At 42.8% G+C, this 23,557-nt stretch overlaps 1 protein-coding gene across 2 annotated transcripts; it reads left to right on the top strand.

Moving 5' to 3' along the window:
- The first annotated feature begins 485 nt into the window (after nt 1–485).
- On the top strand, nt 486–18,854 carry Mas1 (MAS1 proto-oncogene, G protein-coupled receptor). 2 transcript variants are annotated; one of them, XM_063233102.1, is made up of 2 exons: nt 486–1,241; nt 17,279–18,854. In XM_063233102.1, the coding sequence occupies exons 1-2, from the start codon at nt 1,025–1,027 to the stop codon at nt 18,289–18,291; spliced, it is 1,230 nt and encodes a 409-aa protein (XP_063089172.1). In that variant the 5' UTR covers nt 486–1,024; the 3' UTR covers nt 18,292–18,854. The 2 variants fall into 2 exon arrangements, with proteins under 2 accessions (XP_063089172.1, XP_013004278.1); XM_013148824.2 differs by lacking the exon at nt 486–1,241 and adding an exon at nt 2,304–2,475.
- Nucleotides 18,855–23,557: the final 4,703 nt, after the last annotated feature.

The raw sequence follows: 23,557 nt of genomic DNA, 5'->3' as shown, positions 1-23,557 counted from the left end.
GGTGAAACTTCTGTGGTCTTGAGAATCCTTGGAACTTAAATGACCTTCTGGTGGGAGAAAGGAGTTCTTCCACAGGCGAGTGCACTTCTGGGTTTTACTACCTTACCATTCATGGATTCTGCTACTGTAACTACCTACGAATTCTATCGCTTATGGGTTCCACTACCTATGGGGCCCCCTGGCAGCCTTCTGGGTTACTAAGCTTCCTCTGCCTTGCTCCTTAAACTCCTTCCCACACCTTCCCCACCATATTCCTCTGATGTTTGATGAAAAGGAGATGCTTTTTCTCTATGGAGCTTTGGAAGCTGTGACTTATCTCAGAGGTACAAGATAGAATTTTCACACTGGAAATTGGGGAACATGGATTCTTCCTTTCCGCAGGATCACTTAGGCCCATTATTCATTCTTTCTATACTTCTCCACTGCCCAAACTCTCTCCACCTCCGAGAAGAGAAAGATTACTCACAAAGAAGAACCAAGCACAGAAATAGACAACCTATTTGTGGCTTAAATGCAGGCAGTTTTATTTTTACAGTGAGTTGCTGTATTTTTTCTAAGTATAAATAATTATCTACCACAAATGAAACTCCAGCTCCATCTGTGATAGTTCCTGTTTTGATAGTGGTGCCAATTAATCACAAAACAATGGGCACCTTCCTCCTCCCACGCCCTTCCGGGAGCTCCTGGCCAGCCCACCCAGCCAGTCGCCCAGCTTCCTGGTGCTTGTTACCCATTCACCTGACGGCGGCTGTCAATTTCCAAACCGGACATCATGTTGTTTTCTGGCAGCATAGACAGGCATCTCTACTCCGTTAGGAGCTGGGAAAAGCAAACCCGTGAGGCTGTCTGCTCTGTTGACTTAATAATGACGTTGGAGTCTTCCCTCTAGTTGGTCACTCTGTTCAGGGTTTCACGGCACCCATAGGGACAACTGTTCACCAAATCTGGACAGCCCCTGAGAAGAGCAGCAGCAAATGTGGACAGAGAGGCAGGGTGACTCCTTTTGTCCCGTCCGCTCTCCCTCATGCCTCCTTCTCTCCGGGCTTCTCCACCAGCCTGTCAGCTCTCTCCCTGCAGGGCTGGCTCCGGTGGGTCAGATCCTCCTCGCAGAGTGCTCCTTCCTTTCACCTGCAGTTGGCTTCAGACGGCTCCTGTTTTCTTCCCAGCCTCTGACTCTCCTCTAGGAAACATAGAGATCTCCAGGAGGCTGGCCTCCTCCTCCTTTGGGACATCACAACCAGGTAATGAGAATCCATCCCCGATGCTCGGGTGAGCTCACTTGCCCTTTAAATCCACCTGTTTGTTGGTGCCTACTGTCTGACCCCCACCTCCTGTTGCTGCGGGTTGAAGGTCTTCAGGGAAAGCCCCCTCCTTACCCTTTTTCCTCTTCATGGGAGGACAGAGCCACTCGCCAGCTTCCCTCAGAGCAGTGCTGCCTACAAAACTGTATGAGGAAAGCTTCATGCACGACACCTCAGCCTGCTTTCCCACAGGGTCTGAAACTGCCCACCCGTTCTGATCCAGTGTTCCCCAGGGGTCATCTACTTGGACCCCATCACTGGAAAGATCCCCCTGAAAAAGAGGGCCTGTGCCCATAACTGGAGGGTGCCTCTTTACTGCAGAGCTTGGCTTTTCGGCACCTAATTGATTCTGAAAATTCTTGTTCAATTTTGTATTAGATTCCTAGAAAAAAAAAGTGGTGGGGTGGGGGGAGGGAATCAGGGGAAACAGTAATTTGTTTTATGTCCTGAACTTCTTGGGTGAGAATCTGCATCTATAGAAATAGCTGTTCCCCAGATGGGCTGACGGACTCCTCCACTACCGGAACCTGCTCCTTTCCTTTCTCTCATCTTCATCACATCCTTAGGACCTTTAACACTAGGTTGGGCATAGTATTCTCTGCAGAAAAAATGCATACTTAACTATGTAAGCATGTGACTCCCACTTGGTGAGTCTAAACTACAATCTCATTTAATCATCAACCTTTTGGAGGTAATATTGTTAGTCCATTTTACAGTCGAGAAAACTGAGTCCCTAGTATATAACTTGGTAGAGGTCATATGATTCCATGTAGGCTGAGCTGAAGATTTGAGCAGCTCTGTCTGTTCTGTAGCATTTCTCTGCATTCACCGTCCTTTCCCAGACTGGCCCCAGTGGCTCAGGGTGGTTGGCTACCTTGTGCTGTCCCCTGCGTGTCCCCTCTGGCTCAGTGTACAGATTTTCTCATGAGTGTGTTACTGAATGATGCCATTTGAAACACAGCTCCTGCTGATAAGCGTGGGACCATCTGCTTGGCACATCTCAAATATTTTCAGCAGTGGGAGAGCAGCTCTGATTCTTTCAGAGGCTGAAGCTGCTGCGTCCTTGGAGATATTGGACCGGAGACCCTGCAGGCTGGTCGGGCATCGATGCCACAGGATGCAACAGGTGGCCTCCCTGTTGTCACCTCTGACCCTTCCTGAGCGAAGGACACTAGTGAGTCTGCACCCCAGTTTCCAATTATTCTGACGCCCTCGACAATCAGAGTCAGAACTTCAGGGAGCCGTAGCCCGAGCCGCTCTGTCTGTGGTGACTGCTTTTCACAGGGTGTTAGAGGTTTGCTCTCAGTGAGTGTTGGCAAAAACTTCTGTCTCCTCTTGCCTTTGTTTTGGAAAATTTGCTTCTCTACTGGGAGAACTGTTCCCAGACATTGTTTTTCAACTTCAGAGTTGAAACTTCTGTGGTAGCTTTTATTTTTGACTTATAACGGGGCAAGAATCTTAGGATCAATTCGTGGATGGGATGATAGACTGAGAGGTTTGCAAAGTTGCTTCATTAAATGTTGCAGAAGATAAAGAAGTTGGGGGCTGAAAGGATTGTGATTGTATTCGATTCCTTTAGAGAAATCATTTGTCTAGATGCCACTGGGCATGGTCAGAGGCAAGTTGTATTGATTTTCTTTGCCTCGCCTTAGTGGGTACCAGCATTAACATAACTTCGGTTGCTTGTGCAGCCTCACGCAGCCTAGAGGCACAAGGTGTCTGTTCAACAGCATCTCTGGCTCAGTCTCAGTCCGTGGTGTGAGTGTCTCAGCAATATTCTGCAGCTGGGGTGAGTGGGGTACGTTGGCAGGGGAGTGCCTTGGCTGTGGTGAACTTGGGTGTGTGCAGTCAGAGGAAGATGGCAAACGAGTCTGCCTTGGGACAGAGTGGCTCAGCCTCAGCATCCTTGACATTTGGGACTGGCCGATTCTCTGTTGTTGTGGATACCCTGTGTTTTGTGGAATGGTTAGCCATGCAGTGCTAATAGCATGCTCCTGTCAGTTGCAACAGCCTCAGACATCCCCAGACATGCCAAATGTCCCAAAGGGGAGAACATTCCCCCTTTGACTCTGGTGCTCTAAGCCCACCCTGCTGCATACTTAGAAAGGCAATGAGAAGTCTGCTTCTGTGTGCAGATGGCTCTGGTGTTAGGAAGATGGGAACGATGCGTTAAAGACCCGGGCAGGTGTTCCCGCCCCACACATTCCCGTCAGCTCTCCTCCTTGCCATGGAAATTCCATCTCACAAATGGGTTTCTGTTTGTCCACGTTACAACACACACACACACACACACACACACACACACACACACACACAGGAGAATTTCCCTTTCCTCCCAATCTATACACCGGAAAGGTCCAGCCAAGGACCGGGCTGTCTTAATGGTTGCTGGGAACAAGAAGAGCTTTCAGAGGCCCATCCTCAAGCCCTAGCTGTGTGGTTTTTTTTTTTTTTTTTTTTTTTTTTTAGCTTTTCTCTGTTTCCTTCTTCCTATCTATCTCTTCTCTCTTTTTCCTCTTCCTCCCCCTTCCTTCTTTCCCTTCTTCCTTCCTCTGTTTCCTTCCCTCCACCCTCCTTTCTCTCCTCTGTCTCCATCTCTCCATCTTCCTTCTCCCCTCCTCCCCTTCCTGTGTTTCTTTTTCTTTCATCTGGGCCTGGAGTCTGGGGCCATGGGAAGACTGTGCTCATGGGAACCAGACCGTGGCAGGGGATGTTTGCTTCTTGGGTCTCAGGAGAAAGCTTGAGCAAACACGAAGGCATGGCATTTCTCCCTGGGAAGAAAAAAAGAAGAGGCTGTGGCTGACAAATGGTGCCCTTTCTGATGCCCCTCGCCATTCCTATCAGCCACATTGCCCATCTGTTCCTTTGCTTCCATGGAGAGGTAAATGCACCAGCAAGCTCGGGTGCACCATGGGTGTGGGTCTGCCAGCCCACATCCTCCGACACCTATGGAAACCACCTCCCTTGTTTCCTGCCTGATGCCTCATTATCTTGGTGTGGCATTTCCATCACACTTGTACTGGCAAAGAGCTGTTCAATCTCTAGCCTTTCCACCCTGAGCTTTTCTTATACTCCAGCCTTCAAGAAGTACATTAAATTGTAATTATGTGAAGAAGCTGAAGCTCGGAGGGGTCGAGCTGCTGGGCTTCGGGCTCCCATTTGTGATCACTCTTTGGGAAAGTGTATTCCTAGGCCAGGCAGCCAAGGTGGTGGCCTCTGCATTGTAACTGGACAGTGTCAAGCCTCTCTCAGAACCTTCTTCTGCTCTCTTTACTGTGTCCACTGAGAGAGCAATGATTGTCCTCACATTCCAGAAAATATTGACGTCACTCTGCAGGGACACACAGTTATCTGAAGGGCCCCAGAGGGACCCCAAAGAAGGACTTTTGTCACACCAATGTAGAACAAGGACTTTCTGGAAAGAAAAAAGAAAAATCTCTGGTTGACAAATGGTGGTGAAATAGGAAAAGACAGGCTCTGTCTGCCGTTGTGCAGGGTGTGATTGAGGTGTCACACTGGGCTCTGTCACAAGGCAGTGTCTGTATGTGTTCATTTTCCCACCAAGGTTGTCATTCTGGAAAATGGGTTTTTTTGTTGAAATCTGAAACTTCCTGGGTGAAGAACACATCTTCGGGGTTTGGATGAGGTGACACGTTGCTTATCAGTATCTGAAGCCCAGGAAGATGAGTGAATTCCTGATGAAAATGACATTGTGTTTGTCTCATGTTCAGTTGCTTTGATTCAGGTTAAAATCAGGAGTGTCAGGGCTGGGAGTGCAGCCCAGTGGTAGAGTTTGCCTGGCACATATTTCCATTCCCAGAACTACAAAACACATGTGAAAACAAAACCCTTCCCAAAAAGCCACGTATCCAACAATGCACAGGATGTCAATTTTGGGACAGTATCTATCCCTGAATAAAGGAAAATTTTGCTGGCTGAGTAATAAGACCTCAGAGCTATCCAGCTATAGAAATAAGGTCTTGGATTATAAAACTAATTTGTGATATCTTAATGACATACCAAAAGGCCTTTATTGATTTGGAAAACATAGCTTTTCTCCTCAGATGTGATTCTGCCTACATTTATGTTGGTTTCTGTAGGTGGATGGTCGTTGAGTTCCATGATAGTCAGCTTGGCACGGCGTGGGGGTTGGAGGATGCTGGAGTCCAAGCAGATGAGCCAGCTCATCCCAGGGAAGGGCAGCGGAGGTGGTGACCAAGCAGCAGGTTCTCACCAGGCAAGGCAGGAAGGCACATCTGCATGGGAAGGGACAGGACCTGGTGCTGGATGTCAGGGTACCTGCTAGGTGATAACAGGTTCTGGGGCAGGCGTGGGGCAGCAGTGGACTAGCACGGAGTAGGATAGCCCACGTGTGTGTGAGAGGACAGAGAATGAGACAGCATCTTATGTCCTTAAGGACTTGGGTAAAAGCGCTCTGCTGTTGAATGACCTGGATCATGGTGTCTGTTATTTGTCCTGATGAAAGGACATGCCCGAATCTGCCCATTGACATCAATTATTGTTGCCTACAAAGTGAATTGTGGTGACCTTGATCTAGAGTGGCAGTGATTGTGAGTTATTCATTTCATGGAAGAAGGTTTCTTTTTCCTGTATTTCAGTTTATTATCAGTACATGTGCACAATACGTGATGTTTATATTTCTTGTGGGAAGTTAGTACATGTACATAATACATCTTAATTCAGAAGCAGGATTTCTGAAAACAACACATCTTCATTTGTTTTGTTGTTGTTATGTGTTTGGAATTGGGTAACTCCATCCTGTAATAAATAAGATCTATTCTTTGATAAATAAAAAAATCCATCCTTTGAGGTTTTTAATAAAGGTCCAATTGGTTATGACAGAATCTTCTGGTGACATTGTGATAATTAATCTTGATTGGATTGAGAGATCCTTAGAGACTAGTAAAGCCACGCCTGGGTGGGTCTGAAGGGATGGCTGTGAGGATTATATTTGGGCCCTTTGAGCAGATTTCCACTGTCACACTGTTTCTGTTTCAGCCAACCATGGACTGAGTCATCTGAAACCATGAGCCAAAATAAACATTTTCTCCCTTACATTGTGTATGTCAGGTATTTTTTTCCCAGTGCTAGAATTCTGACTAGTACAAACATAAAAGCCACTGCTAAATATTCTCAAGGTTCTAGTAACCATACAAACAGGTATGTGAACCTTATGGCAGTTACTCTTCCTTTAACAACCTCCCTGCTTAAGGATTGTTGGACTTACGACTAAGGCGAGCTATTCAGAACTGCAGCCTTCCACTTGATCTTATGGCCCATCTCTTCTTTATGCTGTTCTGTACTTGTTTATAGACTTCAGTGTCTTTTTTTTGGTAACGTATGCCCTGTTTATGTAGTGCTGTAACTTTTGCTGTTTGTACTGTACAGTAGTGCAGTTTACTGTTCTGTTATACATTAAGTACTGCATGTAAGAGTTTCACAAACGAAAGCAAAGTTATCAAGTTAGAGTTTCCTTTGTCTGTTTCTTGGTTCTAAATGTTGTAATGTACGTATAATTCTTCATTTAGCAACCAATTTGTTGAGTGACTTGGTTGCAGGGCTGTAGCTTGGTTGTTGAATGAGGAAATTCTGATGTAAATGGGCTGTTGATAAAGAGCTGGTGTGGGGGGCGTGGAAGAGGTGACAGCGTAGATCTGGGCAATCTGGGCTCTGGTGCTGACTTTGCTACTGTGTATTCCTGGACTAGGTGCAGGTTAATTTCCTTACCTGTCACACAAGTACTTATTTGTACTCTGTGACAATTTCTTCCAAGTTCTCAGCCTCAATGATTAATAGATGATCAGATTTAAGAGTAAGGAAGTGTTTTTGTTTGTTTTGGCCTTTTTTGTTTGGTTGATTGGTTTGGTTTGGTTTACTGAGACAGTGTCTCTGTGTTGTAGTACAGACTGGCTTGAACTTACTACGTGGGCCAGGCTGGCCTCAAACTCATAGTGATCTTTTTTCCTCAGCCTCTCAGATACTGGGCTGAAGTGTTTTCAAGAAAATGCCAGGCTGGGTGTGGTGGTGGACACCTACAATCCTAGCATTTGGAAGGCTGAGGCAGGAGGATCACTGTGAGTTTGAGGTCAACTACAAAGTGAGTTCAAATTTAGCTTGAGATGCACAGTGAGACCCTGACTCAAAGAAAAGAAAAATCCAAACTGCATCCTTTAATGTCTTCTATCAAACATTCCAGTTTCTGTGGAAAAAAAAGTTTGTAACATACATACATAACAAAGTGTTATAATCCCCTGCAACTTGGTAAATGAAATAGTTGGAGTATGAAAAAAATCCATCAAGGAAAAATATAAATGATCATTAACATGAAAGAATTTCAACCTCTTTAGCAATTAAATAAAAGCAAATTAAAACAAGATAATTTTATTGCCTTCAAGGTTGGGAATTCTGAAAAAATAGAGCTTTTGTGAGAAAAGAAGTTGTAACTATGCTGTGGGAGAAAGCAATTGTATATTATTGATATAAACATAATTGGCAGAGTTATTTTGGAAGGCAATTTGTCAGTATATATTTAAGTCTTGACCAATATTTATACATCTTCACTCAACAACTGTACAGTTAGAGATACAGCCTAGAGAAATAATTAGAGATTTGTACAAAATTTGTATCTCCATTATAGTAATTTCCCATATGAAGTTTTCCTTCTGCTATTTAAGTTACCCAGACTCAATCATAGTGAAAATAGTAAGTGAAAAATGCCAGAAATAAAAAATTTGAAAGTTTTTAATAATTTTATTAAAGTATGTAATATATACTATAATATACCACTATCTAGTATACCATGATAATTTAAGTTATAATATTTGAATATATGATTAAAAATATGTTCAGTTAGTTATATTAATTGAAAAGCTCCAGGAATAAAAATTCGTAGTTTTTTAGTAGTATATGTTTGTGATGCATAACAATTATGTTCATCGCAGGGAGCAAGTACGTGTGTAAAACTCTCCTTAATTCTTTCCCCTTCCCCTTTTCATCCCATCCCTTCCTTGCTCTCCATCTCTTGGTTCCCTTCCCATCTGCAAAAGATCTAGCTCCCTGTTTCCTACTATCTTTTATTTTTCTCTTTAATTTCCTTATATTTTGAATTTCTCATATAAGAGAAACTATGTGATATTTAAGCTGTCTGATTTATATTAATAATATTATATATTAATTATAATATATATTATATTATAATATTATATATTATGCTATATAATAATATTGTATGTTAATTATAATATTAATATTTCACTTAATATTAGTAAATTTTGCCATAGTATATCATTTGTTCCATTTAATATTAGCTGTTGTAATCTCATTCATGCATGATTTATGAGTTAAAATTTGTTATAGGGAAGTATATGTGGGAAAAAACAGAACCACAGATAGGGTTCAGTACCATCAGAAGTTTCAAGAAGATAAAGAACTACTGTACAGTGTTTTGATTTTAAAATAATAATGAAAAGTTAAAGCAACTGTCAAGGTTAGGTGATTAAAGATGAAATGTGAGGGCTGGGGGTTTAGCTCAGTGGCATAAGTGAGTTTGACCCCCAGTACCAAAAAAAAAAAAAAAAAGAAAAAAAGAAAAGATGAAATGTGGTACAAATAATGGTAATGAAGTCATGTTTTTTGAGTGCACAGTAACAGGGAAAAACATTATAATATGATATCAAGCAGAAAAAAGTAGGATACAAAAGCACATAAAATTAATCTTTATTTTTTAAAAAGTACGTGACATTGAAAAAATACTAAAAGGGAATTTCTCATACATTAAATCAGGTCAATTTTGAACAGTGGTTTTATGTGTAAATTTTCAAAATTTTTTGTAATGAACACATTGATTTATAATTAGAAAAGAGACAATAAAAATTTAAAATATCATTTCCTGATCACATTAAACAAGCTACAAATTGAGTCCCACTGAGATGGCATTTTTGCAGTGGAAGAGCTCTTTGGTAACAACTGTGGCAGTTTGATCAGCTCCTGCAGGCCACTTCAGTTCATGATGGACTTTAAGACAGAACAGGTAGGGACTCTTGTCCTACCACTGGCAAAGTCACGGTTAGACATTAAATCAATCATCAGAAGAAATCCCTACAACATCGGGGGAGGGTAATTTCAATTCTTCAAATAGGAAGAAGCAGCGGAGTCAAGACTGACTGGAGACCTCAGGGAGAGTGGTTGTGCTAGGTAAGGTCCTAAAGACAAGGTTAGGCCCCAGAGTCAGTGGTGGGAGTTTAGGAATAAGAACAGAAAAAAAAGGAATAAGAACAGGAGGGCTTCAGGTTTCTTTCAGTTCTTGTAGATGTTCACCTCTCTGTGTATGGATCTGTGAAATGGGGTGGCATGGGGGTTGGTTAGACCAGTGCTCTTCAGACTTTCTTTGTTTCTGAGTAGGAGACTGACTCAACTTTTGCTCTGAAGTCCAGTGACCTGGCCACCCGTACTTCTGATCAGCATCCATGTGGGATTCCAGACACTGTGGACCAGGGAGCACCAGATACACAGATTGTAAAGCCTGTGGGGCTGTGTGTTGGAATAGCTCTGGTTATTAATCCTTAGTCTTTTCCCCCGTACACTGGAAGCAACAATACCTCCCTTGTTAGCTTCCGAGGGTGATAGTCAGTCTCTAAAGTTAGAAGGTGGGAGGATGCTTTGAACTCTACAGCCCTAACCGTGATACTGTGATGCTGTAACACGCATCCTTGTCTCTAGGAAACGGTTCCACAAGAAGGAAGAGAGGAGGGGAAGATGTTTCTGTGACACTGACAGTTCTGCTTACCAGTAATGATGCCACTATGTCTTCTACACTTTTATACTGTATTCCAAATTTAGGTTCCTATGATTGTGTTCTGACCATGGCAGGGACCACAGAGACTGTTAGGATGAGCTGTCCTTGCACCCTAGATCATCAAATGCAATTCATAAATATATATAATGATTTGCATGAATGGACAGAGTCCCTGTGCAGAACTGGGTTCACATAAGTACAATAAGGCACCCAAATGATTCATTCTGTAGTACACATGTGTCCCCTCATCCTCAGTGCTGTCTAAGGATTCAACTCTGTGGTCCTAATTGGTTGTTGGAAGAGAATCACTGAGCCAAGCCAAAATTCTTCTGAGCTAGACTGTTTTGTCAGCTAGCAGCAATTAACCTTCCCTCCCAATCCTCAAATAGCCCCATCATTCACCAACAAGGCTAAGGAACCCATGAGATAACCAAGGTAATGAGCATGGAGGGTCGCCTGGGTCCAGGCCCTTTTTGCCATCTGCTGTCTCACTGACGAGAATGTAATTCTGCGGTAAGCCTAGGAATGTGATTTTTAGAAATCTGGTCATGTATGCAAAACCCCAAAGCAACTGGAGGATTATAGTTTATTGTTTGTTTGTTTTTGAGGCAAACTCTCACCACATGGTGCAGGCTGGTCTTGAACTTGTTTATGTAGGCCAGGCTGGGCTTGAACTCATGGTGATCCTCTGCTTCAGCCTCCTGAGTTCTGGAATTATAGCTTTGTGCCACCATGCCCAGCTATTTTTTAATGAGAATTAATTTGAATGGATTTTTATTTTATTTCAATCACATCATGATCAGAATATACCTAAATATGTGATTCAAGAGTTAAAGACTTTTGGAAGTTTTTTTTTAATATTAAAAAAACACAAAATTTCATAACAAAATAATAGAATACATTGCATATTGTTATCTTCAAAGTAGTTACTCAGAGTACAAGATATGGGTATAAAAATTCTCCAATCAATATTAGCATAAACCTTCCTTTTTGGGGCTGGGGATTTAGCTCAGTGGCATAAGCGCCTGCTTTGTAAGTGCATGGTCATGAGTTTGATCCCCAGTACCGATAAAAACAAACAAAAAAACCTTTCCTTTGCAATGAACTAAGAGACACTAGTAGTGTAACTAACTTGCATTTTTTCCCTTTTCCTTTTCTTCCCTTCCCCTACCCCCCATCCTAGTTCCTGTTTCCTTTTGAACAATTTTTTCCCATTGCACAATATCTATTGCACATTTTAGGCATAATTTTCACTTTCAGTTTCTCATACCAGGAAAGCAACATGATATACATGTGAGTCTGATTTATTTCACTTATGAGTATGGTCTCAAGTTGTATCCATTTACCTGTAAAAATCTCAAGTTTATCCTTTGTCTAAAAGACCATGTCTTTTTTATTTTTCTTTGGTTGATAGGTATTTGGGTTGTTTCCAAGATTGAACTAATATAAATTGTGTTGCCATAAATGTGGGTGCACATATAGTGCTGTGGCATGATGTTTTTAACACTCCCAGGAAGATGCCCAGAATGGGAATAGCTGGGTTGAAGGGACCTCTAATCTTATTTGGAATTACAAAGTGTTTCTCTCTGAGTATCTTCCTGGGAGATACCCCATGTCACCCCAAGGTCTACCCCAAGCTCTGCTGGAGCATTCTGTGCCGTCCTGCCTCCATGTCTCTAGCCATGTTTCCTTTTCTCAAAGTGAATTTGTTACCTTTCTTCAACTTATGAACTCCTATTGGCCCTGCAAGGCCTCTCTTAAACTCTACAGACACTACTCCTGCTGAGTCTTCTTTATTCCACTTGCCAACTAAATTAGACTCAGTTCTGTCTGTCTCCATGCAAAACTATGCAGAGAACCGTCATGTCTATCCTTAACACTTGCAACGGGAATTTACTCATGTACCTAATGTGGAAAGAGTGTGACCTATCTTCAGATAAAATCTGACCAGGTCTAACTGATCGGGTTCTTTTAGATGGGGTGGTTTGATTTTAAAAGCAAGATTCCATTTATCTAATCATGTCATGTTCAGACAGTGTCCTCAACTGATGTTTGTAAATTTATTTAGAAACTTGGAGAAAGGCAGAAAAGTTGAATGAAATAGAAGTTGGTGATATATAGTGGTGCCTCAAATCAAGAATTTAATTCTTTCTACAATTCTGATCTCAAGCCTAATTGGTTATGAACCGAATCAAATTTCTCCTTAAGGTCAACAAAGATCAGCACTAAACCTAACCATTGAATTTGGTGTGGTTCAAAACCAATTCGGTTTGCAACCAGAATCAGGGAAATAATTGTTTGTGATTGAGGTACTGTTAAGGAAAGTGCAGGTCAGGCAGCTTCAGAGCCTGAGCTGGCAGATAGCAAACAGTAGGCTGTGGGTCTAGAATGTGGGAGTGGGTATGGGAAGGGGTGCAGAAAGGAAAGAGCCCCCTCACGTGCAAAGAGAAGCCCAGAGCTGGATGCTCTTGTGGTCTAGAAAGAGGTGAAGGTGTGATCTGTCTGAGACTGTAAGACATTTTTGTCAGTTTTCTTTGGAAATGTAACGGAGTCTTGGTTTTACATCTCTAGTCTTGGTTTACATTTACTAATAAAAGATGTAAGCATCTTGTGAGGTGTGTCTTCCTGTGTATGTGATTTCAGTTTTGTGATGGATCAAACCTGTGTTGTCTATCACAGTAGCTACAAGGTACACGGAAAGTGGTCTGTCTGGAGCGAGTTGCTCTAAAACACACACTGAAGAGCTGAGAATGTGGCTCAGAAATTCGGCATTTGCCTAGCATGTGCAGGATCCTGGCTTTGATTCCCAGCGCGGCCCAAAAAAAAGTTTTAAAGTAATTAAATAAATAAAACACAACTGGCAATGTGTGAAAAAGGGCACAGAGGATTTTGTCAGTGTTTTTCATGTTGATTGTATGCTGAAAGGATATTTTTGGACTCATTAGGTAAAGTAAAATAGATTATGAAAATTAATCTCATGTTTTACTTTCTTAGCATAGCTACTAGAAAGACTTTGATTACACACGTGTTTCTGTGTCTAGCAGATGGCGCTGACCTGGCCCTCCTTCCTCGGCCCAGTGCCTCTGGGCACCAGACTCCAGCTGCACCAGAGCACCCAAAGCTGAAGCCCATGCCCACAGGTTCCTGCGATGTGGCCCCAGAGTCCTTCACACTGTTAGCACTCAGCTCACAGCCATGTTTTCTAGTGACACTGCTGTCCTCCAACACTATTTCTCGGTGACTTCAGAGTCCCCATGGATAACTCTTCGGTGCCCTGGTTCCGGGTCTGATCTCACCTCCTGTGACCTGTCTCCCACCACCCCGAGCCATTCACATGCACAGTTATCTCTACACTAAACCATACAATAATCCTAGAGCTCCATCCCCAAGCCTCAATCTCAAGAACCTGGCCTCCTGTTTCCCTGTCACCACCTGTATGTAGCACATGAACTTCAGCAAGGCTCTGACAGCACCAGGGCTCCTGTTCACCTCTTTCTTGCGCTCACTGATCGCTAGCACTCAGGATCCCCGGAGCACCACTATAGCCGTTGCCTTCCATGCGCTTTCATTTCTGGGGCCCTGCCTTGGATTTCAGGGGCCTGGGAAAACTGCAACCCTGGCTATTTCTCACTGTCCACCGTCTCCTGCACCTGATGTCGGGGAGGCTGAGTCACAGCCTGACCAGAGCACACGCAGGCTGAGTTGCCTCCTGAGCACTGGCCTGGGTGGGCACCTATGTTTGCCAGGCAATCGCATTCCCTGCATATTTCCCGCTGCTTTCTGTTTCCTGATTGTGCCATTCCCGCTCCTTAAACTCAGCCCTGCCTCCTCTTTAGCTGGTTGCCTTACTCTTTGCTGAAAAAAAGAGACACTGTGTATTTAGAAGAGTCATTTAAAAATTTTTTAAAAAATTTCTTCCAAATCTATTTTATTTCAAGGACAAAAAAAAAAAAAAAAAAGAAACAGAAAAAACTACAACAAAATTTCAAAACGTCAAATCAAGAGGCAACAGTGGTACATACATTGCACACTGTCATCCCCAAATCATTCACCCAGAGCCCAGGACAGCTGCATTCAGTTGCCCAGCACAAATCTTTCTCAGGAGAGCCGTTTCTGACACTGCAGTCCCGGCTAGTCACAGGGATTAATGTTGCTCCTAGCCAAGGGCCTCAACCCCTGATTCCGTGCTTCTCTGATTATTTGCTTTCTGTTGCTGATTCCTATCAGTTTATCAGGTTTCCCTCAGTCCACAAGCAGGGAGACTGGGTTTGAGGTCAACAATGACCCAGTAGCCACACTCAAGGCCTGCTTTTTGTCTCACTTGAACTTTCAGTAGAATGACAGAAACTTTAAGTTGATTTTTTTCCTGCCTTCTTCCCAACTCAGTCACACATTTTTCTGTTTCTGTGGCTTCTCATCTCTCCAACCTCTAGGCTTTGAAATGCTCCAAGGCTTCAACCCTTTTTAACTATCCTTATTTCTTGGTAATTTATATGGTCTTATAATTTTTTTTTATCCGTACTGGGGATCGAACTCATGACTACGTGCTTGCAAGGCAGGTGTTTATGCCACTGAGCTAAATCTCCAGCCCCTGGTCTTATAATTTTCACCTGTTTGTACACAACACCCAGAGCCTCCATCTTTTCTCCCAGCTCCTGACACTGCACAACTCCCCCTGGCCAACTCACAGCTCTCGAAATCCAAATGCCTCACCCTGACTCCTCTGACCTGTTCCATTCAGCAAATGCCTAAGCATTTCTCTCTTTCCTTTGACCTGAATGCACACCTCACCCCTTAGCAGATCCCATTGTATCTAGGTCCCAGCCTGGTCTTACTGCCACCTGCCACACCCAGGTCCGTGTCACTGTCATCTCTTTGGCTGGAATAATGAAGAAGCCCCTGCCCTTCCCCTAGCTACTGTGGCCTCTCTGAATAGGACAGCTATGGTGAGGCTTCTTCTCAGAACTTCCTGGTGGCTTCTCTTCTCATTGCCCTCATTCTAAGGGCAAAATCCTTAGAATGACCCACAAGCCGTCAAGGATATAACCCCAGCTACCTGCCTGCAATGCCTGCTTGATTCTGCTCCTTGCTGTTTAAACTTCCAGTTTGCTTGGCCTGGAGTGCTGTCACGTCCTTATTTTATGCCTTTGCCCAAGTGTGATCTTATCAATGTGATCATTCCCATCATACCTTGTAAAGTAGATACCCCAGGTCTTGCCATCCTCTGTCTTTCTTTATAGCACTTATTGTGATCTGCATGGATTTATTGGTTTCTACTATTGTTCTTTGGATATTGGTTGCTTCCCCACTGGAATTTAAACTCCCAAGAAGCTGTTCTGGTGCCCAGAACAGCACCTAGTGCTAAATAAATGTTGGGTGAATGTGGAAATCGTGGCTGCTTGAAGAAGAAACTTCTGCCCACTCTTGGTTTCTGTAGCAGACTCTCATACGGCACTGTGCATCTTGGTCCTTGAGCTGGGTTCCTGGGGATACTCTAATGAATGAAAGGAGACCCTGTCATGTGGAAAGCAGCTTCCTGTGTCCTGTTTGAACAGTGGAGGGATGCTCTAGTGGAGAGGCACTGGATTGGGACAGTGGAAGCAACTCTCTCCTGTCACCTGGGTCATGCAGTGGGGAGATAATCGCCCTGGTTTTCAACAACCAGTACTTCCATTTCTGGTCCAGGACCCAGGAATGACTGTGCTGAGAACAGAACCCTGTGTTCTTGGGGTCCTGCTGACTCAATGCTGGAGATGTCTAATGTCACCAGAGTCACTCAGGTGCAGCAAAATAGCAATTGATGTGGTATTCTGCCTTAGGTGAGCTTTTGAGGAAAAGGCAGAAATACTTTTGTACATATAATACAGATAAGTAATGTAAGTAAACAAATAATCTACTTGTATATGTAAATGTAATAGATCTATATTTTACAAATATAAATATTTAAATCTATTAAATTATTTTGATATTAAATTAAATTTAATATTAAATCTATTAAATAATTAGTTTATACATATAGAAGATCTGGTCTGCAAAGAATTAAAGGCTAAAAAAGGAAAAGAAGGGATAAAAAGCTAATATGCACCAATTCCCCACAATTAATGTGATCCTTATGTACTGCAAACATGTATTAAAAAAAAAATCCAAGGGCAAAAAGTTAGAGTTGGAACAAAAAAAAGGGTCTCTGCCAACTCTTTGCTTTCCTTTTCTTCAGTGATGCAATGTGGGTTATGATGTATATTTGTTTCTTTAGAGTAGGCAACTGAAGGGTGCCTGTGTATCAGCTGCAATTGGAGAAAACGTTTCTGATGACTTTTGTTTGCACCCTCAAACCTGCAGCATTTTGACTGGTTTGGGGTTTGCACTGTAAGTGCCTGTCAGTTGTTTTCCTGCATGCTCCAGCCTGCAGGATGTGGGGCATAATTACATGCTGTCAAGGCTCACATTTGGACACACTGTGTTGATTCACATAGTACACCAAGTCTGAGTAGGTGCCCTGCACTATTGAGGATACATAGATCACATAAAAGAATTGCCTTTTCACTGTTTGCATTTTTAAAATATTGCCACAAATCAAATGAGCTGAAATACAACAGCAGTTCTAGTTGGTTGGGAGGCTGAAACAGGAAGGCTACTTGAGTCCAAGAGTTCAAGGCCAGCTCAGCAAAATATTTGTCTAGGCATGCCTCTCATTTCCCACAACATGTAACATTTTTTTCAAAATGACAATGACTTTGCCCCATCCTGTATCTTGTCATTGAATTTTAATACAACCATCTTCCTACCTGGCCCATCAGGTAAGGAGATCAGGGTCCAGAAGATAAAAGGGATTTTAAAATGGGACTGGGAAAGCTTGGGAAGAATTGGAAATGAATACCAGGAATCCTGGTCGTCCTATTTTGCTGCATCATTTTCTGGAGCTGAGCCACAAACAAATAATAATAATCCAGAATGAAAGGCTCCTGAGGATCTAAAAAAGGTGTAACAAAATCTGTCCTATTCTTGATGAAATGTCTAATTTTACTTCCAGTAGAAAAAGAATTGTATGATCTATTAAACCCGTAAAAAATAACCTCAAGGTTATGATCCAAAGCTGAAAATTTCTCTCTTATTTGAATTCACCAATTTTCATGGTTTTGCTTGTTGGTTTGGCTATTTACAGAAAACCACCTGAAAAGTGCCAGCCTGACATCTCCGAATGTCCGAATGGATGAGTCAAATGTGACAGCGTTTGTGGACTGGGAGTCCCTGAATGCCTCGAACTCCTCATTCGGGAGCGCAGCGCCACACATCCCGGTTGTGCACTGGGTCATCATGAGCATTTCCCCACTGGGCTTTGTGGAAAATGGGATTCTCCTTTGGTTCCTCTGCTTCCGGATGAGAAGAAATCCCTTCACTGTCTACATCACCCACTTGTCTATTGCCGACATCTCACTACTCTTCTGTATTTTTATTCTGTCTATCGACTATGCGTTAGATTATGAACTCTCTTCTGGCCATTACTACACAATTGTCACACTATCAGTGACTTTTCTGTTTGGCTACAATACAGGTCTCTACCTGCTGACCGCCATTAGTGTGGAGAGGTGCCTGTCTGTCCTCTACCCCATCTGGTACCGATGCCACCGCCCCAAGCACCAGTCAGCATTGGTCTGTGCCCTCCTGTGGGCTCTTTCCTGCCTGGTGACCACCATGGAGTACATCATGTGCATTGACAGTGAAGAGGACAGCCACTCCCGAAGTGACTGCCGGGCAGTCATCCTCTTTATAGCTGTCCTCAGCTTCCTGGTCTTTACCCCACTCATGCTGGTGTCCAGCACTATCTTGGTGGTGAAGATCCGAAAGAACACATGGACTGCCCATTCCTCAAAGCTGTACATTGTCATCACAGTCACCATCATCATCTTCCTCATCTTCGCCATGCCCATGAGGCTCCTCTACCTGCTGTACTATGAGTACTGGTCCACATTCGGAACCCTGCACAATATCTCTCTGCTCTTCTCCACAATTAACAGCAGTGCCAACCCTTTCATTTACTTCTTTGTGGGCAGCAGCAAGAAAAAGCGATTCAAGGAATCCTTAAAAGTAGTCCTGACCAGGGCTTTCAAAGATGAGATGCAGTCCAGGCGCCAGGAAGACAGTGGCAATACGGTCTCCGTGGAGACGGTTGTCTGAGGACTGCAGAAGCAAATTGTGGGCAAAAGTGGTGGGACACAGGTGACTTCTAGTTTGTACTTGGAATGCAATTTAAGTATTTAAAAATTTCCTTAAATGTGATTCAGAAGGGCAACCATTCCATATGCATGAGATATGAATTACTGATGAGATTGTATTCTTGTCCTGTATCTTCTGGAAATGCCTAAATAAGAGTCAGATCTCTGTTATTTCTGTACTTACCAAGAACTGTACTTATCAAGAGCTCTTCTCTGTTCTTCTGGAAGTGTTTTAGCATGAACCAAATATCTACTCTTGCAGAAAGAACTGTATATCTTCTCTTATAGATATAACCAGGAAGGATAGCAAAGTGTTTATTGGAATTTGGAGAGGAATGCAATGTGGGACGAGGAAGCAGAACATTAGACTCTGTCACTTGCTGTCTGTATGACCACAAGCAAGGGGTTTAAGTTCTCAGAGCCTTATTTCCTCATTTAGAAGGTGACAGCAGAAACAGGAAGAAAAGAAAGTAAAGCACATGGCACATTATCAATGTTCAATAAACCTCCATCTCTGATCTCTCATTTAAGTGGAAGACAAAATGTTTATTTCTGTTTTATAAAGCAGACACAAAGTTATGTAGGTATTTACACAGTACAAATATTGTCCTATATTTTTAAATGTTGAGAGTAGATTTATGAAGGTCTTCTTTTGTTTGTTTGTTTGTTTTTACTTGTAGCTTGAACGCTTTCCGTGGCAGAACACCACTGTTGAAAACATTGGCAGATATTATCATCCAGCCAGCCATGGGTTCAAGAATCATTTCAAGTTGTGAAGATGAGCTTTTGGCCCCATGACTTCCCTTACCTCAATACAGTAGATGGAAAGAAAGTCTATATTTTGAATTCCTTTGATTGCATATACTTTTCCACAAATACCACTTTAATTCAGTAGTTTCCGTGGCAATTGGACTTTTGAAGACCTTCTCTTCCCCAAGTGGTGGCTTATTTATAATCACAAATCCTCCCCTGGAGCTCCATTTAGGTCTCTCCTTTGCCTGCAGTGACTCCTTCTTGGAAGGAGGCTCTGTGTGACTCACAGGAGTGCAGACACGTCCTGGAGGGACCTGGAAGTTTGTCCTCACATAGATCGTTGCATGACCCTGTCACCTTTGACTGCTGGTTAGGGAACCAAAGAGGTTACATGTGGGGGTTGAACACCGCAGCTCTGCTGTCCAAGCAGCACACTGGGATCATAAATTCAGCCCCAGTGAGAAACAAGGGGACAACATTTAAAGAAAGGAAGATGCTTTGCTTCTAAAGTGAAAATGGCAGGGAGAGGAAGGAAGATGGTAGAGAAAGACTCAGGGTAGTGGACTCAGGAAAGATGGAGGACCTCTGGGTCCTTTGTTTCCAGCTGTTTTTATCTGGGGATGAGTGACCCTTCCGCTTCCACCCAGAACTTTCCATAAGTGAGTTGGCTCTGGGCACCCCTGCCTGAGAGATGACTGGAAGTCTATGTGCAGCTTCTCACTGTCTGCTCATTTTTCCTTTCCATACCTTTTAAGGCCTTATTTTTGGGGTGAGTGGCTAGTTGGCAAAGGGGTGTCTTATTCTTGGTTAGCTTTTGAGTTAGTAAGGGGGCATGTGGATGTCTGTTGTACTCCATAGTGATCTGAGAGTGAATACTATAGTAACTCTGGAGTGAACACACACATATACACGTGGATGCGTTAGTGCATAGCAGGTGGGCACACACTATCTTAATCAGCCCCACCTTTGCTTTCCCTTTATTTTACTGGAGATGGGGGCAACTTATCTTTGTGGACTCAGTTTTTTCTCTGTGTCCGGCTGCTCAGCTCTTTTTTCTGGTCTCTTGGTGAAAGTCCCAAGGTCATTTGGTGCCTTTATTTACCTGGTTTTTCTCCCTTTTTCTACTCCTATCTTTGACTTGCTTCCCAGGGGAATCTCTCTAGTAAAGTTTGTTTGTTTTTAAACTCCCTCTAGTCAGGATTAACTAAAAACCTAAAGAGGCCTCTATTCTATTTTTTTCTCTACAGACCCCTTCCCTACAAGCCCTCAAGCATCTTTGCCTCAGCATTGGCTCAGGGCAAGCTCTCCTCCTGTCTGTCATGAGTTGCCATTTGAAGATCTGGGTGGTAGCCATGATAACGTTTGTCTTGGCCTGTAGATGGCATATATTGCTGCTATACACACTTCCTTCTGTCCCTTCTAGGAATCCCCTGAAAACGGCAAGGTTTCAGGAGACCCTTCATGGGAGGAAAATATTCAAGACGCCGTGATGAAATGTCTCTAATTGCTGCTCTTCCTCATAAAGAATGACGGCCATAACCTTGGGGACAAAAGGGGGGCATGGGGGAGATGGGTGAATTTGTCCTGCTGAGCTGGGACCCCACTGCCAGCCAAGTTGGGCAGAAGGCTTTTCAGTGGGTGACAACATCTGACTCAGAAGCCCAACAGCTTGCTTTTGGGAGCCCAGATGGGGTGTGGAGTGATGACATTTAGAATGATCTCCTGTTCTGTTGAAAACAAAGCCTCTTTACTGAGAAAGAGCAGAATCCGAAGACCACGGGGGGTGCTTCTCGGTGTCCCACTGTCTCCCCAGTGATGTGGGCTAGTAGAAGGGATTAAGCTCATCTCTCACGGCCCTGAGGGACTGTGTTATATTTTTATTGCTGTGACAAATCATTGAGACAAATCAATTTAGAAGAATTCTTTTTGGCTCATGTTTTCAGGGTTCCGGTCTGGCCTGGGTTCTTTGAGTCTGGGGTTGGTGGTGTAGTTCATAATCGTGGGGACATAGGGTCGAGAAACCAGGAAGCAGAGAAGGAGACACCTGTGTCCTAACATCCCCTTCGGGGACTTGCTTGAATGACCTTACCTCCTCCCGCTGGCCCTCCTCCTAAGGATTCTGCCACCACCCAGGAGCATCACAGGCTGAGGACAAGCTTTTAACACATAAGACTCTGAGGGACGCTTTCAAAACCATGGCAGAGATCTTGGTCTCGAGAAGTAAATGAAACACTGTTGGAGATGAGGAATTTCTATGCCAGGAAAATACAGTGAATCCATTTACCACTTTTTCTCAGAGAAAGTGGACAAATCGAATGCAACAATGAGTACAAGCATTCTTCTAACTTTTTAAAGGGTGATGCCTTCAAGGAGGTAGGATTTGGAATTTGTAAAGACAAATTTCTTTCTGTAAAACCATTTGCAAAATGAGCTATAAGGTTAAAAAAGTAAAATAAAAAGATTTAAATAAATTTGGAAACCTGAAGAGAAGATTAGGCAATTTTTACTCTTTAGGTTTTTAGAAAATTTCCCTAAATCATTGCAGGTTATTGGATGCCCTTTCGCATGGAGAGGAGATTGTTCATATACTGCACCTGTTCTTGTATTTATTTACTTTTTTAACAGGACTGGATATTGAACCCAGGATCTTCTCCTTGAGCTACATCTCCAGTCATTTTTTTTTTTTTTTTTTTTTTTTTTTGAGATGGGGTCTTGCTAAGTTACTAAATTTCCGAGGTTGGACTCAAACTTGTGATCCCAGGCCTCCCAGAGTTCTGGGATTACAGGGATGTGGCATCATGCCTGGCAGTACACAGCACTTGCTTAGAACGAAGGGGAAAGGCTTGTAGCAGTGACGGTGAACCTTTTAGAGGTGAGTGCTGAAACTGCAACCCAAAACCCATTAATTTATCACAAGATGCCAAATTTCAATTAACTATGAATACTGAGGTTTTAGTTTAGAAAAAGCAACCCATACATTGATACCTTTTGTTTTAAAAGAAAAAACTAATAACACATGTGCCATAGTGTGTCTCAGCTTCTAAAGTACTGGAATTACAGGTCTGCCCACCACATCTGGCCTTCTGGGTCTTACCACATCCTCAAACTTACCACTCACCACAACCTCAGACTGTTGCATAGCAGGCTGCTGAGTGGTATGGCGAAGTCTTAGCCCATTGAATTAAGGCCCTGGCACATCCAGGGTCCTCGAGAATGGGTTCTCCAGGGGCTGGGGATTTAGCTCAGTGGCACAAGCGCCTGCCTTGCAAGCATGTGGTCATGGGTTTGATCCCTGGCACCGATAAATCAATAAATATAAATAAAAAATAAAGGCTTAAAATAAAAAGAACTATAAATATCTTAAAAAAAAAAAAAAAGAATGGGTTCTCCTTACTGCTCCAGCCCCATCCTGGGCCATTCTTCTAAGCTCTCTATCTGGAGCCTTTCTCCTCACTGTTGCTAGCTCCTCCTAACCTGTGCATATATTACTGAGAGAAGCAAAAGCCGTGAGGGAGTAGTCCTCTCAAGAGTCTCCTCACCTGTCATAACACTCCTTTTTCTTCTCTGAAAATTTTCTTCCTCTTCCACATTTTCCCCTGCCCACTGGACAACAATACTCCTTGATTAGTAACCTTGTGTTTGAAATACTATGCACGTGTGTGTATGTGTGTGTGAGTGAGAGAGAGAGGGAGAGAGATAGAGACAGAGACAGAGACAGAGACAGAGACAGAGACAGATATGGAAGGGAGGGACCTAGAATTTTCACAGTGTTAAGATCCCAGCCTTTTTAAATTTAGTTTAATTTTTAAAATTTAGAGACAGGGTCTTGTCAAGTTGCTAAATTGCCCAGGATGGGCTGGGATTTGTGATCCTCTTGTCTCAGCCTCCCAGCATACTGGGTTTATACATGAGAGCACCATTCCTGCCTTTGCTTTGCTTTTTTCTTTCTTTATTTTATTTTACTATGTTTTATTCTATTTTATTTTATTTTTGAGACAGGGTCTCTTTCAGTAATTCAGGCTGGCCTTGAACTCACTGTGTAGCCCGGAGTGGCCTTAAAATTGTGTGGATCTTTTTGCCTCAGCCTCCTGAGTGCTGAGATTATACCTGTTTGCCACCTCATTGGCTTTTTTTCCTTTCTTTCTTTCTTTTTTGTTTTTTCACTTTTTACATTTTTTTTTATTTTAAAGAGAATAAAACCAAACCAAACCAAACCAATAAAACTAATTAGAACAGAACAATGAAAGCAATATAGGGCTTCAAAACAAAATGATAGGAAATCAACAATGGGTACCATAGTACATTCCATTATCTTCAAAATAGCTGCCCATACTATCAGACACAGTAAAATCAACAGAACAAAACAGAGTAAAACTAAACCTAACAAAATTATGAAAACAATACAGGAATTCAAAACAAGATAATACGAAATTAACAATGGTCATCACCTTCCCTTTTCAGATGTTTCTTCCTCT

The sequence above is a fragment of the Cavia porcellus genome, unplaced genomic scaffold (genome assembly GCF_034190915.1).
Source record: "Cavia porcellus strain 051 isolate PalLab524CR breed Dunkin Hartley unplaced genomic scaffold, mCavPor4.1 scaffold_22, whole genome shotgun sequence".
Lineage (NCBI taxonomy): Eukaryota > Metazoa > Chordata > Mammalia > Rodentia > Caviidae > Cavia > Cavia porcellus.
Note: the sequence above shows the minus strand (reverse complement) of the source record. Positions and strands in the feature narration are given on the sequence as shown.

What these genes read in the sequence shown, in the direction of transcription:
- Mas1 (XM_063233102.1), top strand. Translation starts at nt 1,025, where the DNA reads ATGCCTCCTTCTCTCCGGGCTTCTCCACCAGCCTGTCAGCTCTCTCCC. An exon ending in CTTTGGGACATCACAACCAG is followed by an intron (nt 1,242 to 17,278) that starts GTAATGAGAATC and finishes GGCTATTTACAG; the next exon opens with AAAACCACCTGAAAAGTGCC.